The following is a 26,990-nucleotide window of genomic DNA, read 5'->3' as shown; positions in this document are numbered from 1 at the left end:
GTTATTTCCAAAGAATGGGATAAATTGGGTAATTCATTTACTCCTTCTAAACGTTTTAAGCAATTATATCCTGTGCCGTCTGACAGATTAGAATTTTGGGACAAAATCCCTAAAGTTGATGGGGCTATTTCTACCCTTGCTAAACGTACTACTATTCCTACGTCAGATGGTACTTCGTTTAAGGATCCTTTAGATAGGAAAATTGAATCCTTTCTAAGAAAAGCTTATCTGTGTTCAGGTAATCTTCTTAGACCTGCTATATCTTTGGCTGATGTTGCTGCAGCTTCAACTTTTTGGTTGGAAACCTTAGCGCAACAAGTAACACATCATGATTCTCATGATATTATTATTCTTCTTCAGCATGCTAATAATTTTATCTGTGATGCCATCTTTGATATTATCAGGGTTGATGTCAGGTTTATGTCTCTAGCTATTTTAGCTAGAAGAGCTTTATGGCTTAAAACTTGGAATGCTGATATGGCTTCTAAATCAACTCTACTTTCCATTTCTTTCCAGGGTAACAAATTATTTGGTTCTCAGTTGGATTCTATTATTTCAACTGTTACTGGTGGGAAAGGAACTTTTTTACCACAGGATAAAAAATCTAAGGGTAAAAACAGAGCTAATAATCGTTTTCGTTCCTTTCGTTTCAACAAAGAACAAAAACCTGATCCTTCATCCTCAGGAGCAGTTTCAGTTTGGAAACCATCTCCAATCTGGAATAAATCCAAGCCAGCCAGAAAGGCAAAGCCTGCTTCTAAGTCCACATGAAGGTGCGGCCCTCATTCCAGCTCAGCTGGTAGGGGGCAGGTTACGTTTGTTCAAAGAAATTTGGATCAATTCTGTTCACAATCTTTGGATTCAGAACATTGTTTCAGAAGGGTACAGAATTGGTTTCAAGGTGAGACCTCCTGCAAAGAGATTTTTTCTTTCCCGTGTCCCAGTAAATGCTCAAGCATTTCTGAATTGTGTTTCAGATCTAGAGTTGACTGGAGTAATTATGCCAGTTCCAGTTCAGGAACAGGGGATGGGGTTTTATTCAAATCTCTTCATTGTACCAAAGGAGGAGAATTCCTTCAGACCAGTTCTGGATCTAAAAATATTGAATCGTTATGTAAGGATACCAACGTTCAAGATGGTAACTGTAAGGACTATCTTGCCTTTTGTTCAGCAAGGGAATTATATGTCCACAATAGATTTACAGGATGCATATCTGCATATTCCGATTCATCCGGATCATTATCGGTTCCTGAGATTCTCTTTTCTGGACAAGCATTACCAGTTTGTGGCTCTGCCGTTTGGCCTTGCTACAGCTCCAAGAATTGTTACAAAGGTTCTCGGTGCCCTTCTGTCTGTAATCAGAGAACAGGGTATTGTGGTATTTCCTTATTTGGACGATATCTTGGTACTTGCTCAGTCTTTACATTTAGCAGAATTTCATACGAATCGACTTGTGTTGTTTCTTCAAGATCATGGTTGGAGGATCAATTTACCAAAAAGTTCATTGATTCCTCAGACAAGGGTAACCTTTCTGGGTTTCCAAATAGATTCAGTGTCCATGACTCTGTCTTTAACAGACAAGAGGCGTCTAAAACTGATGGCAGCTTGTCGAAACCTTCAGTCACAATCATTCCCTTCGGTAGCCTTTTGCATGGAAATTCTAGGTCTTATGACTGCTGCATCGGACGCGATCCCCTTTGCTCGTTTTCACATGCGACCTCTTCAGCTCTGTATGCTGAATCAATGGTGCAAGGATTACACAAAGATATCTCAATTAATATCTTTAAAACCGATTGTTCGACACTCTCTAACGTGGTGGACAGATCACCATCGTTTAATTCAGGGGGCTTCTTTTGTGCTTCCGACCTGGACTGTAATTTCAACAGATGCAAGTCTCACAGGTTGGGGAGCTGTGTGGGGATCTCTGACGGCACAAGGAGTTTGGGAATCTCAGGAGGTGAGATTACCGATCAATATTTTGGAACTCTGTGCAATTTTCAGAGCTCTTCAGTTTTGGCCTCTTCTGAAGAGAGAATCGTTCATTTGTTTTCAGACAGACAATGTCACAACTGTGGCATACATCAATCATCAAGGAGGAACTCACAGTCCTCTGGCTATGAAAGAAGTATCTCGAATTTTGGTTTGGGCGGAATCCAGCTCCTGTCTAATCTCTGCGGTTCATATCCCAGGTGTAGACAATTGGGAAGCGGATTATCTCAGTCGCCAAACGTTGCATCCGGGCGAATGGTCTCTTCACCCAGAGGTATTTCTTCAGATCGTTCAAATGTGGGAACTTCCAGAAATAGATTTGATGGCGTCCCATCTAAACAAGAAACTTCCCAGGTATCTGTCCAGATCCCGGGATCCTCAGGCGGAGGCAGTGGATGCATTATTACTTCCTTGGAAGTATCATCCTGCCTATATCTTTCCGCCTCTAGTTCTTCTTCCAAGAGTAATCTCCAAGATTCTGAAGGAATGCTCGTTTGTTCTGCTGGTAGCTCCAGCATGGCCTCACAGGTTTTGGTATGCGGATCTTGTCCGGATGGCCTCTTGCCAACCGTGGACTCTTCCGTTAAGACCAGACCTTCTGTCACAAGGTCCTTTTTTCCATCAGGATCTGAAATCCTTAAATTTAAAGGTATGGAGATTGAACGCTTGATTCTTCGTCAAAGAGGTTTCTCTGACGCTGTGATTAATACTATGTTACAGGCTCGTAAATCTGTATCTGGAGAGATATATTATAGAGTCTGGAAGACTTATATTTCTTGGTGTATTTCTCATCATTTTTCTTGGCATTCTTTTAGAATTCCGAGAATTTTACAGTTTCTTCAGGATGGTTTAGATAAAGGTTTGTCCGCAAGTTCCTTGAAAGGACAAATCTCTGCTCTTTCTGTTCTTTTTCACAGAAAGATTGCTATTCTTCCTGATATTCATTGTTTTGTACAAGCTTTGGTTCATATAAAACCTGTCATTAAGTCAATTTCTCCTCCTTGGAGTTTGAATTTGGTTCTGGGGGCTCTTCAAGCTCCTCCGTTTGAACCTATGCATTCATTGGACATTAAATTACTTTCTTGGAAAGTTTTGTTCCTTTTGGCCATCTCTTCTGCCAGAAGAGTTTCTGAATTATCTGCTCTTTCTTGTGAGTCTCCTTTTCTGATTTTTCATCAGGATAAGGCGGTGTTGCGAACTTCTTTTGATTTTTTACCTAAAGTTGTGAATTCCAACAACATTAGTAGAGAAATTGTGGTTCCTTCATTATGTCCTAATCCTAAGAATTCTAAGGAGAAATCGTTGCATTCTTTGGATGTTGTTAGAGCTTTGAAATATTATGTTGAAGCTACTAAATCTTTCAGAAAGACTTCTAGTCTATTTGTTATCTTTTCCGGTTCTAGAAAAGGCCAGAAAGCTTCTGCCATTTCTTTGGCATCTTGGTTGAAATCTTTAATTCATCTTGCCTATGTTGAGTCGGGTAAAACTCCGCCTCAGAGAATTACAGCTCATTCTACTAGGTCAGTTTCTACTTCCTGGGCGTTTAGGAATGAAGCTTCGGTTGATCAGATTTGCAAAGCAGCAACTTGGTCCTCTTTGCATACTTTTACTAAATTCTACCATTTTGATGTATTTTCTTCTTCTGAAGCAGTTTTTGGTAGAAAAGTACTTCAGGCAGCGGTTTCAGTTTGAATCTTCTGCTTATGTTTTTCGTTAAACTTTATTTTGGGTGTGGATTATTTTCAGCAGGAATTGGCTGTCTTTATTTTATCCCTCCCTCTCTAGTGACTCTTGTGTGGAAAGATCCACATCTTGGGTAATCATTATCCCATACGTCACTAGCTCATGGACTCTTGCTAATTACATGAAAGAAAACATAATTTATGTAAGAACTTACCTGATAAATTCATTTCTTTCATATTAGCAAGAGTCCATGAGGCCCGCCCTTTTTTTGTGGTGGTTATGATTTTTTTGTATAAAGCACAATTATTCCAATTCCTTATTTTATATGCTTTCGCACTTTTTTCTTATCACCCCACTTCTTGGCTATTCGTTAAACTGAATTGTGGGTGTGGTGAGGGGTGTATTTATAGGCATTTTGAGGTTTGGGAAACTTTGCCCCTCCTGGTAGGAATGTATATCCCATACGTCACTAGCTCATGGACTCTTGCTAATATGAAAGAAATGAATTTATCAGGTAAGTTCTTACATAAATTATGTTTTTTTGTCATTTCCGGCGCCCTAATTGACGCTGGAAGTTTGTGCATGGTTGCGTCATTTTTTGACGTTCAGACGTTTTTGGCGCCAAAATTGTGGGCGTCGTTTTTTTCGGCGTCACAGGATGTGGCAACATACTTGGCGCCAAAAAAATATGGGCGTTGTACTTGGCGCCAATTATGTGGGCGTCATTTTTGGCACCAAAAAATGTGGGCGTTATTCTTGTCTCCACCTTTTTTTTCACATTATTCCAGTCTAATTTTTCATTGCTTCTGGTTGCTAGAGGCTTGTTCATTTGGCATTTTTTTCCCATTCCTGAAACTGTCATTAAGGAATTTGATAATTTTGCTTTATATGTTGTTTTTTCTATTACATATTGCAAGATGTCTCAATATGACCCTGGATCAGAATCTACTTCTGGAAAGACGCTGCCTGATGCTGGTTCTACCAAAGTTAAGTGCATCTGTTGTAAACTTTTGGTAACTGTTCCTCCGGCTGTTGTTTGTGATAACTGTCATGATAAACTTTCTAATGCAGATTGTGTTTCCATTAGTAATAATCCATTACCTGTTGTTGTTCCTTCAACATCTAATGTTCAGGATGTCCCTGTTAATGTAAAAGAATTTGTTTCTAAATCTATTAGGAAGGCTCTGTCTTATTCCTCCTTCCAGTAAGCGTAAAAGGTCTTTTAAAACTTCTCATATTTCAGATGAATTTTTAAGTGACCGTCATCATTCTGACTTATCTGTTTCTGATGAGGATCTATCTGGTTCAGAAGATTCTGCCTCAGATATTGACACTGATAAATCTTCATATTTATTTAAGATGGAGTTTATTCGTTCTTTACTTAAAGAAGTGTTAATTGCATTAGATATGGAAGAGTCTAGTCCTCTTGATACTAAATCTACTAAGCGTTTAAATTCATTTTTTAAACCTCATGTAGTTATTCCTGAAGTTTTTCCAGTTCCTTATGCTATTTCAGAAGTAATTTCTAGGGAATGGAATAGTCTGGGTACTTCATTTACTCCTTCTCAAAGGTTTAAGAAATTGTACCCTGTGCCATCTGATAGATTAGAATTTTGGGATAAAATCCCTAAAGTTGATGGGGCTATTTCTACTCTTGCTAAACGTACTACTATTCCTACGGCGGATAGTACTTCCTTTAAGGATCCTTTAGACAGGAAGATTGAATCCTTTTTAAGGAGAGCTTATTTATGTTCAGGTAATCTTCTTAGACCTGCTATTTCTTTGGCTGATGTTGCTGCAGCTTCAACTTTCTCGTTGGAGGCTTTAGCGCAACAAGTATCAGACCATAATGCTTATAGCATTGTTAAACTTCTTCAACATGCTAATAACTTTTTGTGATGCCATTTTTTATATCATTAGAATTGATGTCAGGTATATGTCTTTAGCTATTTTAGCTAGAAGAGCTTTATGGCTTAAATCTTGGAATGCAGATATGACTTCTAAGTCAACTTTGCTTTCTCTTTCTTTCCAAGGTAATAAATTATTTGGTTCACAGTTGGATTCTATTATTTCAACTGATATTGGGGGAAGGGACCTTTTTGCCGCAGGACAAAAAATCTAAAGGTAAATACAGGGCTAATAGTTTTCATTCCTTTCGTCAGAATAAGGAACAGAAGCCTGACCCTTCCCCTAAAGGAACGGTTTCCGTTTGGAAGCCTTCTCCAGTCTGGAATAAATCCAAGCCTTTTAGAAAGTCAAAACCAGCTCCCAAATCCGCATGAAGGTGCGGCCCTCATTCCAGCACAGCTGGTAGGGGGCAGGTTACGATTTTTCAGAGATATTTGGATCAATTCGATTCTATGGATTCAGAACATTGTTTCTCAAGGATACAAAATAGGTTTCAAGATAAGACCTCCTGTGAGAAGATTTTTTTCTCTTTCGCATTCCAGTAAACCCAGTGAAGGCTCAGGCATTTCTGAAGTGTGTTTCAGATCTAGAGTTGGCTGGGGGTAATTGTGCCAGTTCCAGTTCTGGAACGGGGTCTGGGGTTTTACTCAAATCTATTCATTGTACCAAAGAAGGAGAATTCATTCAGACCAGTTATGGATCTAAAAATATTGAATTGTTATGTAAGAATACCAACATTCAAAAACATAATTTATGTAAGAACTTACCTGATAAATTAATTTCTTTCATATTAGCAAGAGTCCATGAGCTAGTGACGTATGGGATATACATTCCTACCAGGAGGGGCAAAGTTTCCCAAACCTCAAAATGCCTATAAATACACCCCTCACCACACCCACAAATCAGTTTAACGAATAGCCAAGAAGTGGGGTGATAAGAAAGGAGCGAAAGCATAAAAAATAAGGAATTGGAATAAATGTGCTTTATACAAAAAAATCATAACCACCACAAAAAAGGGTGGGCCTCATGGACTCTTGCTAATATGAAAGAAATGAATTTATCAGGTAAGTTCTTACATAAATTATGTTTTCTTTCATGTAATTAGCAAGAGTCCATGAGCTAGTGACGTATGGGATAATGACTACCCAAGATGTGGATCTTCCACGCAAGAGTCACTAGAGAGGGAGGGATAAAATAAAGACAGCCAATTCCTGCTGAAAATAATCCACACCCAAAATAAAGTTTAAATCTTAAAATGAAAAAAACTGAAATTATAAGCAGAAGAATCAAACTGAAACAGCTGAAGTACTTTTCTACCAAAAACTGCTTCAGAAGAAGAAAACACATCAAAATGGTAGAATTTAGTAAAAGTATGCAAAGAAGACCAAGTGGCTGCTTTGCAAATCTGATCAACTGAAGCTTCATTCCTATACGCCCAGGAAGTAGAAACTGACCTAGTAGAATGAGCTGTAATCCTTTGAGGCAGAGTTTTACCCGACTTGACATAGGCATGATAAAACAAAGATTTTAACCAAGATGCCAAAGAAATGGCAGAAGCCTTCTGACCTTTCCTAGAACCGGAAAAGATAACAAATAGACTAGAAGTCTTTCGGAAATCCTTAGTAGCTTCAACATAATATTTCAAAGCTCTAACTACATCCTAAGAATGCAACGACTTTTCCTTAGAATTCTTAGGATTAGGACACAATGAAGGAACCACAATTTCTCTACTAATGTTGTAAGAATTCACAACCTTAGGTAAAAATTTAAAAGAAGTTTGCAACACCGCCTTATCCTGATGAAAAATCAGAAAAGGAGACTCACAAGAAAGAGCAGATAATTCAGAAACTCTTCTAGCAGAAGAGATGGCAAAAAGAAACAAAACTTTCCAAGAAAGTATTTTAATGTCCAGCGAATGCATAGGTTCAAACGGAGGAGCTTGAAGAGCCCCCAGAACCAAATTCAAACTCCAAGGAGGAGAAATTGACTTAACAGGTTTTATACGAGCCAAAGCTTGTACAAAACAATGAATATCAGGAAGACTAGCAATCTTTCTGTGAAAAAGAACAGAAAGAGCAGAGATTTGACCTTTCAAGGAACTTGCAGACAAACCTTATCCAAACCATCCTGAAGAAACTGTAAAATTCTAGGAATTCTAAAAGAATGCCAGGAAAAATGATGAGAAAGACACCAAGAAATATAAGTCTTCCAGACTCTATAATATATCTCTCTAGATACAGATTTACGAGCCTGTAACATATTATTAATCACAGAGTCAGAGAAACCTCTATAACTGAGAATCAAGCGTTCAATCTCCATGCCTTCAAATTTAAGGATTTGAGAAACCTGATGGAAAAAAAGGACCTTGCGATAGAAGGTCTGGTCTTAACGGAAGAGTCCACGGTTGGCAAGTGGCCATCCGGACAAGATCCGCATACCAAAACCTGAGAGGCCATGCTGGAGCCACCAGCAGAATAAACGAACGCTCCTTTAGAATCTTGGAAAAAGAACTAGAGGCGGAAAGATATAAGCAGGATGATACTTCCAAGGAAGTGACAATGCATCCACTGCTTACGCCTGAGGATCCCAGGATCTGGACAGATACCTGGGAAACTTCTTGTTTAGATGAGAAGCCATCAGATCTATTTCTGGAAGTCCCCATATTTGAACAATCTGAAGAAATACCTCTGGGTGAAGAAACCATTCGCCCGGATGTAGCGTTTGGCGACTGAGATAATCTGCTTCCCAATTGTCTTCACCACCTCCACAGGAGGCAAAGTTTGTAAAACTGATTTGTGGGTGTGGTGAGGGGTGTATTTATAGGCATTTTGAGGTTTGGGAAACTTTGCCCCTCCTGGTAGGAATGTATATCCCATACGTCACTAGCTCATGGACTCTTGCTAATTACATGAAAGAAATGGTGACTATAAGGGACTATTCTGCCTTTTGTTCAGCAAGGGCATTATATGTCCACAATAGATTTACAGGATGCATATCTTCATATTCCAATTCATCCAGATCACTTTCAGTTTCTGAGATTCTCTTTTCTAGACAATCATTACCAGTTTGTTGCCCTTCCGTTTGGCCTAGCAACAGCTCCAAGGATCTTTTCAAAGGTTCTCGGTGCCCTTCTCTCTGTAATCAGAGAGCAGGGTATTGCGGTTTTTCCTTATTTGGACGATATCTTGGTACTTGCTCAGTCTTTACATTCTGCAGAATCTCATACGAATCAACTTGTGTTGTTTCTTCAAAGACATGGTTGGAGGATCAATTTACCAAAGAGTTCTTTGATTCCTCAGACAAAGGTAACCTTTTTGGGCTTTCAAATAGATTCAGTGTCCATGACTTTGTCTCTAACAGAAAAGAGACGTCTGAAGTTGGTTTCAGCTTGTCGAAACCTTCAGTCTCAGTCATTCCCTTCGTTAGCTTTTTGCATGGAAATTCTAGGTCTCATGACTGCTGCATCGGACGCGAATCCCCTTTGCTCGTTTTCACATGAGACCTCTTCAGCTTTGTATGCTGAACCAGTGGTGCAGGGATTATACAAGGATATCACAAATAATATCCTTAAATCCCAATGTTCGATCTTCTTTGACTTGGTGGTTGGATCACCATCGTTTAATTCAAGGGGCCTCTTTTGTTCGTCCAACCTGGACTGTGATCTCAACAGATGCGAGTCTTTCAGGTTGGGGAGCTGTATGGGGATCTCTGACAGCGCAGGGGGTTTGTGAATCTCAGGAGGCGAGATTAGCAATCAACAATTTGGAACTCCGTGCGATTTTCAGAGCTCTCCAGTTCTGGCCTCTTCTGAAGAGAGAATCGTTTATTTGTTTTCAGACGGACAATGTCACAACCGTGGCGTATGTCAATTATCAAGGTGGGACTCACAGTCCTCAAGCTATGAAAGAAGTATCTCGGATCCAGCTCCTGTCTAATTTCTGCAGTTCACATCCGAGGTGTAGACAATTGGGAAGCGGATTATCTCAGTCGCCAGACGTTACATCCGGGCGAATGGTCTCTTCACCCAGAGGTATTTCTTCAGATTGTTCAAATCTGGGGACTTCCAGAAATAGATCTGATGGCCTCTCATCTAAACAAAAAACTTCCCAGGTATCTGTCCAGATCCAGGGATCCTCAGGTGGAAGCAGTGGACGCGTTGTCGCTTCCTTGGAATTATCATCCTGCCTATATCTTTCCGCCTCTAGTTCTTCTTCCAAGAGTGATCTCCAAAATTCTAACGGAACGTTCGTTTGTACTGCTGGTGGCTCCAGCATGGCCTCACAGGTTTTGGTATGCGGATCTCATTCGGATGGCCAGTTGCCAACCTTGGACACTTCCGTTAAGACCAGACCTATCTCAAGGCCCATTTTTCCATCAGGATCTCAAATCATTAAATTTGAAGCTATGGAAATTGAACGCTTGATTCTTAGTCATAGAGGTTTCTCTGACTCCGTAATTAATACTATGTTACAGGCTCGTAAATCTGTGTCTCGGAAGATTTATTATCGAGTCTGGAAGACTTACATTTCTTGGTGTTGTTCTCATAAGTTCTCCTGGCATTCTTTTAGAATTCCTAGAATTTTACAGTTTCTTCAGGATGGTTTGGATAAAGGTTTATCTGCAAGTTCTTTGAAAGGACAAATCTCTGCTCTTTCTGTTCTTTTTCACAGAAAGATTGCTAATCTTCCTGATATTCATTGTTTTGTACAGGCTTTGGTTCGTATCAAGCCTGTCATTAAGTCAATCTCTCCTCCTTGGAGTCTTTGGTTCTGAGGGCTTTACAGGCTCCTCCGTTTGAACCTATGCATTCTCTGGATATTAAATTACTTTCTTGGAAAGTTTTGTTCCTTTTGGCTATCTCTTCTGTTAGAAGAGTTTCTGAGTTATCTGCTCTTTCTTGTGAATATCCTTTTCTGATTTTTCATCTGGATAAGGCGGTGTTGCGGACTTAATTTCAATTTTTACCTAAGGTTGTGAATTCTAACAACATTAGTAGAGAAATTGTTGTCCCTTCATTGTGCCCTGATCCTAAGAATTCAAAGGAGAGATCTTTACATTCTTTGGATGTAGTAAGAGCTTTAAAATATTATGTTGAAGCTACTAAAGATTTTAGAAAGACTTCTAGTCTATTTGTTATTTTTTCTGGTTCCAGGAAAGGTCAGAAAGCTTCTGCCATTTCTTTGGCGTCTTGGTTAAAGTCTTTGATTCATCATGCTTATGTGTAGTCGGGTAAGTCCCCGCCTCAATGGATCACGGCTCATTCTACTAGATCAGTTTCTACTTCCTGGGCTTTTAGGAATGAAGCTTCTGTTGATCAGATTTTCAAAGCAGCAACTTGGTCTTCTTTGCATACTTTTACTAAATTCTACCATTTTGATGTTTTCTCTTCTTCTGAAGCAGTTTTTGGTAGAAAAGTACTTCAGGCAGCTGTTTCAGTTTGATTCTTCTGCTTATGATTTCAGTTTTTTTCATTATTTAGATTAAAACTTTTGATTTGGGTTGACTCATGCGTGGAAGTTCCACATCTTGGGTATCTGCTATCCCATACGTCAATAGCTTATGGACTCTTGCTAATTACATGAAAGAAAACATAATTTATTTAAGAACTTACCTGATAAATTCATTTCTTTCATATTAGCAAGAGTCCATGAGACCCACCCTTTTTGTGGTGGTTATGATTTTTTTGTATAAAGCACAATTATTCCAATTCCTTATTTTGATGCTTTCGCTCCTTTCTTATCACCCCACTTCTTGGCTATTCGTTAAACTGAATTGTGGGTGTGGTGAGGGGTGTATTTATAGGCATTTTGAGGTTTGGGAAACTTTGCCCCTCCTGGTAGGAATGTATATCCCATACGTCACTAGCTCATGGACTCTTGCTAATATGAAAGAAATGAATTTATCAGGTAAGTTCTTACATAAATTATGTTTTTCTGGGAAGCGCAAGGGTCAGAAAGCTGCGGCTACTTCTTTTTCTTTGGCTAAGGAGTATTATTTGTTTGGCCTATGAGACTGCTGGACAGCAACCTCCTGAGAGAATCACTGCTCATTCCACAAGGGCTGTTTCTTCTTCCTGGGCATTTAAAATTTAAGCTTCTGTGGAACAGATTTGCAAGGCTGTGACTTGGTCCTCTTTGCATACTTTTTCAAAGTTTTATAAATTTGATACTTTTGCCTCAGCTGAGGCTTCTTTTGGGAGAAGGGTTCTTCAAGCGGTGGTGCCTTCTGTTTAGGTCTACCTGTCTTGTCCCTCCCTTATCTGTGTCCTCTAGCTTGGGTATTGATTCCCACGAGTAATTGATGATTCTGTGGACTCACCATATCTTAGTAAGGAAAACATAATTTATGCTTGCCTGATACATTTATTTCCGGATATGGTGAGTCCACGGCACAGCTTTTATTTAAGACAGTTATTTTTTTAAAAAAAAAAACCCAGGCACCTCTACACTTTTGTGTTAACATCTTTTTCCATTTTTCCTTCTGCCAAATGACTCTGGATTATGGAAAGTGACATATATATCATCTTTGCTGTAGTGCTCTTTGCCGCCTCTTGCTGGCCAGGAGTGATATTCCCACTAGTAATTGATGATTCCGTGGACTCACCATTTCCGGAAATAAATACATTTATCAGGTAAGCATAAATTATGTTTTTTCAGCTAGGAAATATTTTATCCATCAGAGATGCAGTTTTCTTTAATGAAGGTTTTTCATTCATGTCTAAATGAAATACATCTTCATAGAGCACTTTAAGTGTAACTGCAGAAATAAGTTTCTTTCATGTAATTGGCAAGAGTCCATGAGCTAGTGACATATGGGATATACAATCCTACCAGGAGGGGCAAAGTTTCCCAAACCTCAAAATGCCTATAAATATACCCCTCACCACACCCACAATTCAGTTTTACAAACTTTGCCTCCTATGGAGGTGGTGAAGTAAGTTTGTGCTAAGATTTCAACGTTGATATGCGCTTCTCAGCATTGTTGAAGCCCGATTCCTCTCAGAGTACAGCGAATGTCAGAGGGACGTGAAGGGAGTATCACTTATTTGAATACAATGATTTCCCTAACGGGGGTCTATTTCATAGGTTCTCTGTTATTGGTCGTAGAGATTAATCTCCTACCTCCCTTTTCAGATCGACAATATACTCTCAATTTACCATTACCTCTACTAATAACTGTTTTAGTACTGGTTTGGCTATCTGCTATATGTGGATGGGTGTCTTTTGGTAAGTATGTTTTTTATTACTTAAGACACCTCAGCTGTGGTTTGGCACTTTATGCATTTATATAAAGTTCTAAATGTAGGTATTGTACTTATATTTGCCTTGAGTCAGGTTCATGTATTTCCTTCAGCAGACTGTCAGTTTCATATTTGGGGAATTTAAACATTTTAAGAAATGTATTTCTTACCTGGGGTTTAGTCTTTTTTTCAATTGACTACTTTTTGCTATTGCGGGTATTAGGCCCGCGGGTGCGTCAAATGCTAAACTTTATTGCGTCATTCTTGGCGCGAAAATATTTTGGCGCGAAAAAATACGTTTATGACGCAACTTCGTCATTTCCAGCGTCATACGTGACGCCGAGACCTTTCACACGGCGGCGTCATTAGTGACGCGAGTGTGTCATTTCCTGTTATTTTTGGCGCCGAAAAAGTTTACGTTGCGTTGTGCGTCATACTTGGCACCAAATTTTTTTCATTATTTCAATACCCCATTGATGTTTGCCTCTTGCTTTTTTCTCTATCAGAGGCCTATGCTTTTGCATTTTTTCCCATTCCTGAAACTGTCATATAAGGAAATAGATAATTTTGCTTTATATGTTGTTTTTTCTTTTACATTGAGCATGATGTCCCAATCTGATCCTGTCTCAGAAGTTTCTGCTGGAACATTGCTGCCTGACATCGGGTCTACCAAAGCTAAGTGCATTTGTTGTAAAAGTGTAGAAATTATTCCACCAAATGTCATTTGTAATAGTTGTCATGATAAACTTTTGCATGCAGATAGTGTTTCCATCAGTAATAGTACATTGCCAGTTGCAGTTCCTTCAACTTCTAATGTACATGATATACCTGTAAATTCTGAAGGCTTTGTCTGCATTTCCACCTTCTAATAAACGTAAAAGGTCTTTTAAAACTTCTCATTTAGCTGATGAAATTTCAAATGACCAGCAACATAATAATTTATCCTCTTCTGATGAGGATCTATGATTCAGACGATCCTTCCTCAGACATTGACACTGACAAATCTACTTATTTATTAAAAATAGAGTATATGCGTTCTTTATTAAAAGAATTGTTAATTACTTTGGATATTGAGGTAACCAGTCCTATTGACGTTCAGTCTAATAAACGTTTAAATGCTGTTTTTAAACCTCCTGTGGTTTCCCCAGGGGTTTTTCCTATTCCTGAGGTTATTTCTGAATGGAATAAGCCAGGTACTTCTTTTATTCCTTCTTCAAGGTTTAAAAAATTGTATCCTTTACCAACAAAATCTATAGAGTTTTGGGAAAAAAACCCCCAAAGTTGATGGGGCTATTTCTACTCTTGCTAATAGTACCACTATTCCTATGGAAGATAGTACTTCCTTTAAGGATCCTTTAGATAGGAAGCTTGAATCTTATCTAAGGAAGGCCTATTTATATTCAGGTCATCTCAGACCTGCTATTTCTTTGGCTGTTGTTGCGGCTGCCTCAACTTTTTGGTTGGAGAATTTAGCGCAATGAGAATTGGATCCTGACATATCTAGCATTACTCGCTTACTGCAACATGCTAATCATTTTATTTGTGATGCCATTTTTGATATTATCAAGATTGATGTTAGATCCATGTCTTTAGCTGTATTAGCTAGAAGAGCTTTGTGGCTTAAATCTTGGAATGCTGATATGACATCTAAATCTAGATTACTATCTCTTTCTTTCCAAGGTAATAATTTATTTGGTTCTCAGTTGGATTCTATTATTTCAGCTATCACTGGAGGAAAAGGAGTTCTTCTGCCTCAGGATAAAAAACCTAAGGGTAAATCTTTGGCTTCTAACCGTTTTCGTTCCTTTAGTCAGAATAAGGAACAAAAACTCAATCCTCCTCCCAAGGAATCTGCTTCCAATTGGAAGCCTTCCTCAAATTGGAATAAATCCAAGCCATTTAGGAAACCAATGAAGGTGCGGCCCTCATTCCAGCTCAGCTGGTAGGGGGCAGATTAAGGTTTTTCAAGGATTTTTGGATAAAATCTGTCCAAAATCATTTGGATTCAGAGCATTGTCTCTCAAGGGTATCGAATAGGATTCAAAGTAAGACCTCCTGTGAGAAGATTTTTTCTCTCACGCATCCCTGTAAATCCAGTAAAAGCTCAGGCTTTTCTGAAGTGTGTTTCAGACCTGGAGTCTTCAGGGGTAATCATGCCAGTTCCTCCTCAGGAACAAGGTTTGGGGTTTTATTCAAACCTATTCATTGTACCAAAGAGAGAAAATTTATTCAGACCAGTTCTGGATCTGAAAATTTTGAATCAATATGTAAGAGTACCAACTTTCAAGATGGTGACTATAAGGACTATTCTGCCTTTTGTTCAGCAAGGACATTATATGTCCACAATAGACTTGCAGGATGCATACCTTCATATTCCGATTCATCCAGGACACTATCAGTTTCTGAGATTCTCTTTTCTAGACAAGCATTAACAATTTGTTGCTCTTCCATTTGGCCTAGCAACAGCTCCAAGGATCTTTTCAAAGGTTCTGGGTGCCCTATTATCTGTAATCAGAGAACAGGGTATTGTGGTGTTTCCTTATTTGGACGATATCTTGGTACTAGCTCAGTCTTTACGTACTGCAGAATCTCACACGAATCAACTAGTGTTGTTTCTTCGGAAACATGGTTGGAGTATCAATTTACCAAAAAGTTTCTTGAATCCTCAGACAAGGGTCACCTTTTTAGGCTTCCAGATAGATTCAGTGTCCATGACTCTGTCTCTAACAGACAAGAGACGTTTAAAACTGGTCGCAGCATGCCGGCACCTTCAGTCTCAGTCATTCCCTTCAGTGGCTATGTGCATGGAAGTTTTAGGTCTCATGACTGCAGCATCGGACGCAATCCCTTTTGCTCGTTTTCACATGAGACCTCTACAGCTTTGCATGCTGAATCAATGGTGCAGGGATTATACAAAGATGTCACAATTAATATCCTTGAATCCCAATGTACGACACTCTCTGACATCATTGACATGGTGGATAGATCACCGTCGTTTGGTTCAAGGGTCTTCTTTTGTTCGGCCAACCTGGACTGTGATCTCAACAGATGCGAGTCTTTCAGGTTGGGGATCTCTGACAGCACAAGGGGTTTGGACATCTCAAGAGGTGAGATTACCAATAAATATTTTAGAACTCTGTGCAATTCTCAGGGCTCTTCAGTTTTGGCCTCTGCTAAAGAGAGAACCGTTCATTTATTTTCAGACAGACAATATCACAACTGTGGCTTATGTCAATCATCAGGGTGGGACTCACAGTCCCCAAGCTATGAAAGAAGTATCTCAGATACTTGTTCGGGCGGAATCCAGCTCCTGTCTAATCTCTGCGGTGCATATCCCAGGTGTAGACAATTGGAAGGCGGATTATCTCAGCTGCCAACTTTACATCCAGGGGAGTGATCTCTCCATCCAGATGTGTTTTCTCAGATTGTTCAGATGTGGGGTCTTCCAGAGAGGGATCTCATTCTTTGGATGTGGTAAGAGCTTTGAAATAGTATGTGGAAGCTACTAAAGATTTCAGGAAGACTTCCAGTCTATTTGTTTTATTTTCTGGTCCTAGGAAAGGTCAGAAGGCTTCTGCTATTTCCTTGGCTTCTTGGTTGAAACTTTTGATTCATCAAGCTTATTTGGAGTCGGGTCAGGCCCCGCCTCAGAGAATTACAGCTCATTCTACTAGATCAGTCTCCACTTCGTGGGCTTTTAAGAATGAAGCTTCAGTTGATCAGATTTGCAAAGCAGCGACTTGGTCCTCTTTGCATACATTTACTAAATTCTACCATTTTGATGTATTTGCTTCTTCGGAAGCAGTTTTTGGTAGAAAAGTTCTTCAGGCAGCTGTTTCAGTTTAATTCTTCTGCTTTTGTTTTAAGTCTTTTTCTTTCAAAAATGAAATAAACTTATTTTTTTGGGTTGTGGATTAATTTTTTCAGCGGAATATGGCTGTTTTTATTTTTATTCCCTCCCTCTCTAGTGACTCTTGAGTGGAAGACTCCACATCTTGGGTATTGATATCCCATATGTCACTAGCTCATGGACTCTTGCTAATTACCTTGCCAATGAAAGAAAACATAATTTATGTAAGAACTTACCTGATAAATTCATTTCTTTCATATTGGCAAGAGTCCATGAGGCCCACCCTTTTTATGGTGGTTATGATTTTTTGTATAAAGCACAATTATTTCCAAATTTCCTTTGTTGATGCTTTCTACTCCTTTCTTTATCACCCCACTGCTTGGCTATTCGTTAAACTGAATTGTGGGTGTGGTGAGGGGTGTATTTATAGGCATTTTGAGGTTTGGGAAACTTTGCCCCTCCTGGTAGGATTGTATATCCCATATGTCACTAGCTCATGGACTCTTGCCAATATGAAAGAAATGAATTTATCAGGTAAGTTCTTAGAAAAATTATGTTTTTTTTTTATTTTTATTGCACATTGTAATGGAATGTGACCATTTTATCTTTTACCATTTTTACTGTAATCCCAAATAATGTAGTGTTAGTACACCCCTAACTAACTATAGCTATTTTACTGAAATTCGAACTCATAATTCTTTCTTTTTAGATTGCAGAACTTAAAAGAGGTGCTGAAATAATTGTGTGTACCCCAGGGCGCATGATAGACATGTTGGCTGCTAACAATGGTGAGTCAAATATCCCTTTTTTTTTTTTTTTTTTTTTTAATTTAGTTATATGATGTTCGGTGGTAACGTACACTTCCATATAAAAATATTTTGGTTCCTTTTAAAGCTGTTATATTAATGCTAGATAATTATGCACTAAAAATTGCTCATGAACACCTTCTGAGAAGCTTACAAATACAGAACTTGTCAACTCTGGTAAGGATATAGTTGCTCAGTAATATCCTTATTTTCTTTTTGGCACTTTAAGGAACAAATCTTTGCTTAAATTAAAATAAATCTCATATACTGAATAATGTATATAAATATATATTATTTAAAAAGCGGGGAGTTTTCGGCTATTTCTTAGAGGTTATAAAGTATATTAATATAACAATGTTTGTTATGCAAGGCATGGGAATGTGTAATAAAGGCATTTTCTGTTTTTAAACAATAAAAAAATCAAGAGTTGATCATTATGTGGGGTTAGTAAATAGACACAGTCTATTAAATAGATCTATATGAATTTGAGGAAAAAGGTATTGACCTCCCATTATTTTTACTTGATGTTAACTTATAAAGCTACGGGTTTAACCCTTGTGTAGTTATCCTGGCACCAGCAATATGTTGCATATCAATAAAATGTTTACATTTCAAATGGCAACGATGACTGGTTGCTGACATTGTAATGGATCTCTTTGAAGTAATTTTATTTTTTTACTTCTCCTGTCTATAGAAAGAAAGACAAAAATATAAATTAAATTAACAGCTTTAAGGGTTTTGATGTTTATGTGCATGTTCTACTTGTCTATATTTGTGCATTGGCAAAATATTTACTAAACTGTTGGCATTGTTTAACTTCTTGGGGAAAATATATGTCCGTTCAAGATATGTAGAACTGAATATCCAGGACTGCTCCTCTCTGAGGTAGGTTAATTCTGCCTTGCTATGTTTTTTTCTTCTAAATCCGATGTTGCTGAAAATATGGTAAGCTGTTTTAAGAATGGTGGTGATTACCAGAGCTGCTTTTTTATTATCTGTTACAAATAGTTTTAGTTTGGTTTATAGATTTAGTCCTTACTGTTGGATTAGGAGCATCACATTTTATCTCGCATTTTTTCTGCTCAAGGGTTGTTTATGGTAATATACACCTGTGCAGGTCTGTTTTGCTATACTAATAGTTATGTTCTGAATGATTGCCCTCTTACCTTTAAGCCTGTGGAGTGCTGGTTTACAACTCCTGTTCTCATGTATCCAAGCGGTTTTGTTTACATATGTTTGCTTGAGCCTAGGTAGTTCATTCATATTTCCTGAGCCACTGATTGAGCTACCTTTGCTGAGGAAGGTGGTATCATTAAACGCTTGGAAACATGAATACACTCTTTAAGTATAGATCCTCACCACGTCTGCACGGCATTCTCTGAGATATTGGATAATTCATACCTAATCTCTCCTGGCAAATGCATAATGCTGCATTAGCTCCCTGATATACTTTTACAAGATCCTAGAGTTTGCACCACTGGCAATTTATCAAAGCATTGAAACTAGAACTATAAAGTATAATGTAAGAAGAAAAAAAAGATGTTTGACCATGTTTAGATACCATTAAAATACGAGTGGTTGAGACATATAAGGAATGATTGATGTTGGACGACAATTATATACAGCATTAAGACTGAAAACTATGAAATAATAAACTTTAAAAAAAAAAGATATTACGCCATTATACAGGCAAATCAGTTTCCTATCATGCTCATAGCAACATGTAAGCAAGTCCCCTTGTGGGGCAACAAGAAAATATACGTTTCCATGTGTCAGTGTGCAGTTTTCTTATTGAGGTTGGCTCATTTAGCATTGGGTCTTTTCCTCCCACACATGCGCTGTAATCTCTAATATGTTCTTTCCTAGGTGACCGCTGTAAGATAATGCCTGACGTGGCTCCAGGCTCCACCTCAGTCTTAGTTTTTTGATGTGTGTTTGGAGAGGGTTGCATTTTACAGGTCCTCCTAGCCATGTGATGGTACGCAAGAGTAGAACTAACATGTTCAATTAAGATAGGCTTGACACATCTGTACAAGACTGTTTATCTTTTTATGCTGTATATGTCTAATTCAGTTGAAAAATAGTTTAAACATTTTTATTCATCACAATGAAAGCTGGTCATTTTAATGTTGCCATTTTTCTTTTATCCTTTTTTCTTTGCTTAGGTCGCGTAACTAATTTAAGACGATCAACCTATGTTGTTCTTGATGAGGCAGACAGAATGTTTGACATGGGCTTTGAACCCCAGGTAATTAATATGGGTTCCAATATAACCACATTTTACGGTATATTAAACTTTCTAAGATAAAATGGCTAACTTTACTGTAGTACCTCTTTGTAAAATGAGTTATAAGCATTATTTATATTCATAATACTACAATCCTTTGCAGCTGTAAGATCAGTAAATACTGGTTCTGAAAATGAGATCTGTTTGTTTAAAAGTTTATGGTAGTGTGTGTGTATAGCCTTTATTTTACCAATAATAAAAGAAATCTCATGCCAACATTCTCTGTACTTCAGAGACAATACAAACCGATCTGCCAAATAATTGCACAGAATCTTGTATTGAGTGTGTGCAGTGCAGTTTTGTAAATAATCTGACCAACACTAGAGAGCTACTGATTGTATTCCACATTCATACTTGACATTGTATCTTAATAAAGTAACCATAAAAATTGGGAAGGGTTCAACACAAAATTCTTATATTTTAAATTTGCCTTTCAAACAGTCATGTTGCAGAACCTGTATGGAAACTCACTTCCCAAAAAAATCAGTTTGTACTGAACTGTTTGTTTTCTCTATACCTGACTAATTGTTGTGATGTTAAAGAGACACTTAAGTCAAACTTAACAACTTTCCAATATACTTCAAATAACAAAAAGTGCACAGTCTTTATATTTACACTTTGAGTCACCAACTCCTCCTGAGCATGTGCAATAATTCACAGAATATACATATATACATTTGGCTGATGGCTGTCGCATGATACAGGGGGAGTGGAAATAGACATAACTTTCAAATATGCAAAACAAAATCTACTACTCATTTGAAGTAGAGACTAAGTGCTATTGCATTGTCTTTTTAGCATGCATTTGTTGATCTACTGTATTTACAGATCCTTTAATTGTGTATTTAAATAATATAAATGCTTATTCGATGACCAAATCAAGTAACATCAACTTAACATCTTGACAGGTCATGAGAATCATAGACAATGTCAGACCGGACAGACAGACTGTTATGTTTTCTGCCACCTTCCCAAGAGCCATGGAAGCCTTGGCACGTAGGATTTTAAACAAACCCATAGAGGTCCTGGTAGGAGGGAGAAGTGTGGTATGCTCTGATGTTGAGCAACATGTGGTGAGTACCATTTGAGACTTTTTTTATAGCTGCTTCTTTCTTTTTATGTAGTTAGTAAAGTATTTATGTATGCATACTATATAATAGCAGGGAAATCAAATTTAAAATTTTTCATACGGGTGGTGAGAGTCCATGATCCATTACTCCTGGGAATTACTCTTCTCTACCACTAGGAGGCAAAGATTCCCAAACCCCAAAAACTCTATAAAACCCCTCCCACCTCACTAGTGCCTCTGTCTTTACTTTGCTTCTGCTGGAGGTGGTCAAAGTATGAAGATGTGTATTTGATTCTTCAGAGAGAGGTGTTCTCAGATAGTTGAGGCCAGTTTCCCCTTAGAGTACAGTGTTTGTCAGAAGGATGTATTTGGTGTATTAGAATTGATGCATTTCATCGGGGATTTAGTCACAAGCCTTGTCATGGGGGTCGCAGGGACTTGTCCTTTGCCTCTGCCTGTTGGTACTCCTCTGCTGTTATGTTTCATCACTAGTCTTGGCTTCCTACTGATTTACTCCAGTAGCAGAGTACCTTTGGGTAAGTGCTCAGGCTTGTAAGTCTGTGGCAAGGGGAATTTTTATTTAAAGATCTGGAATGCCTTTATTTCTTGGTATTCTTTTAGAATTCCTAGTTTTCTTTCTGTTTTTACATGATGGTTTGGAATATGGGTTTATGCGCCAGTTCTTTGAAGGGTCAGATTTCTGCCCTTTTTAGTTATGTTCTGTAGAAGATTGCTAATCTTCTTGTCATTCATGATTTAGTTCTAGCATGGCCTGAAGTAGCGTCAGAGGGGAAGTCCTGGCACTATCACTGAGGTGGTGAGACACCATATGCAGAGCATTCATTAGGGGCTCGATAATAGCTGTGTGGGGGTCACAGTTCATTTTGGCTAAGTTTATATCCACATTGGTATACCTTTATTCCCATATTATTGTCATGACTCCTAATGGAACCCAGTCAGGAGGATATTAGCTCTACTCCCTTATTTTACTTTAGTAAATGTATGCTGTGTAGGTTGCATGCTGTGTAGGTTGCATGCTGTGTCTTCCTGCCCAATTATGCAATGCATGCTTTCTGTTCTAGAGTTACAATCAGGGGGGCCTAGTATACAGACACTGCGGTGTCCCCACCAGCTCAGTTTACTCCTGGACATTGTGCAGACTCAGACCTCAGTTTGCCCTGATATGCCAGTACTACAGCCTCAAACGGTGGCCCCTATTTCAACACATGCAGTTTTCTTCGCCCACCTTCCCTCAAACTCATTTGGGGGTTAGTGTTTTTCCACATGATTCCACATGATTCCACATGATTTTGCATCCCAAAAACAGAGCTATGCCTGTTACAGGGAAAAGGGAAGAGGAAAGTTAAGCATGGTTCTTCTGAGTCTTGGACCAGCAGTTCTATGGGCGCTGCAGCGGTCAGCCATATGCAACTCCTCTGGAGAGTCAGAAAGGGATTCTGAGGACATTAATTTTAGATTTAAGGGTTTTGCTTTTAGGGTATGGCAGTGATGCCTCGATATTGAGGCATCACTGCCATACCCTTTTTCTCTTGTAAAGGTGTATCCAGACCACGGGTTCATCCATTACTTGTGGGATATTCTCCTTCCCTACAGGAAGCTGCAAGAGGACACCCACAGCAGAGCTGTCTATATAGCTCCTCCCTTAACTGCCACCCCCAGTCATTCTCTTGCAGCTCTCGACAAGAAAGGAAGTATCAAGAGAGATGGGGTGACTTAGGGTAGTTTTAACCTTCAATCAAAAGTTTATTTTTAAACGGTACCGGCGTTGTACTGTTTTTACTCTCAGGCAGAAATTGGAAGAAAACTTCTGCCTGGAGGTTTGATGATCTTAGAGGTTTGTAACTAAGGTCCATTGCTGTTCTCACACATAACTGAAGAGTATGGAAAGAAAACTTCAGTTGGGGGGACGGTCTGCAGATTGCCTGCTTTAAAGTTGTGTTCAGTATATTTTTTTCTAGAGAGATAAGGTCTAGAAAATGCTGACAGTGCCTGGTATATTTAAGGTAAGCCTGATACAGTGATTTAACAACAACTGCGATCATGCTTGCAAAAAGGGATAATATTCATGTTAATACCTATATTACTTAGTGTAAAAACGTTTGCATGATTTATAAATAAAAACGTTTTTTCTCTGAGGGTGATAAATCTTTATTTGGGGCCTAGTTTCCACATGGCTTGTTAGATTTCTCCTAGGAGTACTTTTTTAAGGCCCTCTGACTTTGAGTGCATGGTGGGAGGGGCCTATTTTCATTTCAGTCTGAGACATCCAGCTTCCCTGAAGGAGTCCTCTGGCTTATAGGACATCTATAGAGTTTTGTTTTGAGGGCAGGTAGGAGCCACAGCAGAGCTGTGGCAGTGTGTGTGTCTGTTTGTTAACAGGTTTAACATTTTTCTAATTTGTTTTTGGGCCTGAGTGGTTAATCATCCATTTGCAAGTGGGTGCAATGCTGCTTTAGTCCCTTATACACACTGTAAAAATTTCGTAGAGTTTACTACTTTTTTTCACTGTTTTGCAGTTTATGTGAGAGAGCTTCTATCTGTGGGTGACTTCTCTGATTCAGGGAAGGCGTTACTTCAGTCTGTCTCTGAAATGACAGCATTTAAATTTCAGCTTGAACACCTCCGCGTGTTGCTCAGGGAGGTTTTAGCGACTCTGGATGACTGTGACACCATTGTAGTCCCAGAGAAATTGTGTAAAATGGACAAATACTTTGCAGTGCCTGTTTACACTGATGTTTTTCAAATCCCTAAGAGGTTTTCAGAAATTATTTCTAAGGAATGGGATAGACCAGGTGTGCCGTTCTCTCCTCCTCCTGCTTTTAAGAAAAGGTTTCCTATAGATGCCGCTACACGGGACTTGTGGCAGACGGTCCCTAAGGTGGAGGGAGCAGTCTCTACCCTAGCTAAGCGTACAACTATTCCTGTCGAGGACAGTTGTTCTTTCCTAGATCCTATGGATAAGAAATTAGAGGGTTTCCTTAAGAAAATCTTTATACAACAAGGTTTTATTCTCCAGCCTCTTGCATGCATTGCCCCAGTCACTGCTGCAGCTGCTTTCTGGTTCGAGTCTCTGGAGGAGGCTTTACAGGTAGAGACCCCGTTGGATGATATCCTTGACAGGCTTAAAGCTCTTAAGTTAGCCAATTCATTTATTTCTGACACCGTTTTTCATTTAACCAAGCTAACGGCTAAAAATTCAGGTTTTGCCATTCCGGCACGTAGGGCGCTATGGCTTAAATCCTGGTCAGCTGATGTCACTTCAAAGTCTAAACTTCTCAATATCCCCTTCAAAGGGCAGACCCTATTTGGGCCTGGACTGAAGGAGATCATTTCTGATATTACTGGAGGAAAAGGCCACGCCCTTCCCCAGGATAGGTCCAACAAGTTAAGGACCAAACAGACTAATTTTCGTTCCTTTCGAAACTTCAAGAGTGGCGCAGCTTCATCTTCCTCTTCTACAAAACAAGAGGGAAATTTTGCCCAGTCCAAGCCAGTCTGGAGACCTAACCAGGCTTGGAACAAGGGGAAACAGGCCAAAAAGCCTGCTGCTGCCTCTAAGACAGCACGAAGGAGAAGCCCCCGATCCGGGACCGGATCTAGTGGGGGGCAGACTTTCTCTCTTCGCCCAGGCTTGGGCAAGAGACGTCCAGGATCCCTGGGCTCTGGAAATTGTTTCCCAGGGATATCTTCTGGATTTCAAAGCTTCATCTCCAAAGGGGAGATTTCATCTCTCACAATTATCTGCAAACCAGATAAAGAGAGAGGCATTCTTACATTGCGTTCAAGACCTACTAGTTATGGGAGTGATCCACCCAGTTCCAAAGGAGGAACAGGGGCAGGGCTTCTATTCAAATCTGTTTATCGTTCCCAAAAAAGAGGTAACTTTCAGACCAATCTTGGATCTCAAGATCCTAAACAAATTTCTCAGGGTCCCATCCTTCAAGATGGAGACTATTCGAACCATCCTACCTATGATCCAGGAGGGTCAATATATGACTACCGTGGATTTAAAGTATGCTTATCTACATATTCCGATACACAGGGATCATCATCAGTTTCTCAGGTTCGCCTTCCTAGACAGGCATTACCAGTTTGTGGCTCTTCCCTTCGGGTTAGCCACGGCACCAAGAATCTTTACGAAGGTTCTAGGGTCCCTTCTGGCGGTTCTAAGACCGCGGGGTATAGCAGTAGCCCCTTACCTAGACGACATCCTGATATAGGCGTCAACTTTTCAAATCGCCAGGTCCCATACGGACATTGTTCTGGCATTCCTAAGGTCTCACGGGTGCAAGGTGAACAAAGGAAAGAGTTCTCTCTCACCTCTCACAAGAGTTTCCTTCCTAGGAACTCTGATAGATTCAGTAGAAATGAAGATTTATCTGACAGAGGTCAGGTTGTCAAAACTTCTATCTTCCTGCCGTGCTCTTTATTCTATTTCTCGTCCATCAGTGGCTCAGTGTATGTAGGTAATCGGATTAATGGTAGCGGCAATGGACATAGTTCCGTTTGCCCGCCTACATCTCAGACCACTGCAACTTTGCATGCTCAATCAGTGGAATGGGGATTACACAGATTTGTCCCCTCTACTAAATCTGGATCAAGAGACCAGGGATTCTCTTCTCTGGTGGCTATCTCGGGTCCATCTGTCCAAGGGAATGAGTTTCCGCAGGCCAGAATGGACTATAGTAACGACAGATGCCAGCCTTCTGGGCTGGGGTGCAGTCTGGAACACCCTGAAGGCTCAGGGTTCGTAGACTCAGGAGGAGGCCCTCCTTTCGATAAACATTCTGGAACTAAGAGCGATATTCAATGCTCTTCAGGGTTGGCCTCAGCTAGCTGCGGTCAGGTTCATCAGATTTCAGTCGGACAACATCACGACTGTAGCCTATATCAACCATCAGGGGGGAACAAGGAGCCCCCTGGCAATGTTGGAGGTTTCAAAGATAATTCTATGGGCAGAGGTTCACTCTTTCCATCTCTCAGCTATCCATATCCCAGGACTAGAGAACTGGGAGGCGGATTTTCTAAGTCGGCAGACTTCATCCGGGGGAGTGTGAGCTCCATCCGGAGGTATTTGCCCAGTTGATCCAACTTTGGGCAAACCAGAACTGGATCTCATGGCGTCTCGTCAGAACGCCAAGCTTCCTTGTTACTGGTCCAGGTCCAGGCATCCCAAGGCAGCACTGATAGATGCTCTAGCAGCGCCCTGGTCCTTCAGCCTGGCTTATGTGTTTCCACCGTTTCCTCTGCTCCCTCGTCTGATTGCCAAGATCAAGCAGGAGAGAGCTTCGGTGATCTTGATAGCCCCTGTGTGGCCACGCAGGACTTGGTATGCAGATCTGGTGGACATGTCATCCTTTCCACCATGGTCTCTGCCGCTAAGACAGGACCTTCTACTTCAAGGTCCCTTCAAACATCCAAATCTAATTTCTCTACGTCTGACTGCTTGGAGATTGAACGCTTGATTCTATCAAAGCGTGTCTTTTTCCGAATCGGTCATTGATACCTTAATTCAGGCTCGAAAGCCTGTCACCAGGAAAATCTATCATAAGATATGGTGTAAATATCTTCATTGGTGTGAATCCAAGGGTTACTCATGAAGTAAGGTCAGGATTCCTAGGATATTATCTTTTCTCCAAGAAGGATTGGAGAAGGGTTTGTCAGCTAGTTCCTTAAAGGGACAGATTTCTGCTCTGTCTATTCTTTTGCACAAACGTCTGGCTGAGGTTCCAGACGTTCAGGCGTTTTGTCAGGCTTTAGTTAGAATCAAGCCTGTGTTTAAACCTGTTGCTCTGCCATGGAGTTTAAATTTAGTTCTTAAAGTTCTTCAAGGGGTTCCGTTTGAACCTTACATTCCATAGATATTAAGCTTTTATCTTGGAAAGTTCTGTTTTTAGTAGCTATCTCCTCGGCTCGAAGAGTTTTGGAGTTATCTGCTTTACAATGTGATTCCCTTTATCTGATTTTCCATGCAGATAAGGTAGTGTTACGTACCAAACCTGGGTTTCTTCCTAAGGTGGTATCTAATAAGAATATCAATCAGGAGATTGTTGTTCCTTCACTTTGTACTAAGCCTTCTTCAAAGAAGGAACGTCTATTACACAATCTTGATGTGGTTCGTTCTTTAAAGTTTTATT

At 39.6% G+C, this 26,990-nt stretch overlaps 1 protein-coding gene across 1 annotated transcript in view; it reads left to right on the top strand.

The window, feature by feature from the left end:
* DDX46 (DEAD-box helicase 46) overlaps nucleotides 1–26,990 on the top strand; it is a 377,912-nt gene that overhangs the window by 184,953 nt on the left and 165,969 nt on the right. Inside the window, exons 12-14 of the mRNA XM_053717210.1 lie at nucleotides 17,380–17,458; nucleotides 19,642–19,724; nucleotides 20,672–20,836. Coding sequence (XP_053573185.1) covers nucleotides 17,380–17,458; nucleotides 19,642–19,724; nucleotides 20,672–20,836 — 327 coding nt within the window. The remainder of the gene's footprint in view (nucleotides 1–17,379; nucleotides 17,459–19,641; nucleotides 19,725–20,671; nucleotides 20,837–26,990) is intronic.

Source organism: Bombina bombina, chromosome 6 (genome assembly GCF_027579735.1).
Source record: "Bombina bombina isolate aBomBom1 chromosome 6, aBomBom1.pri, whole genome shotgun sequence".
NCBI lineage: Eukaryota > Metazoa > Chordata > Amphibia > Anura > Bombinatoridae > Bombina > Bombina bombina.
This window is presented reverse-complemented; position numbering and strand designations above follow the sequence as displayed.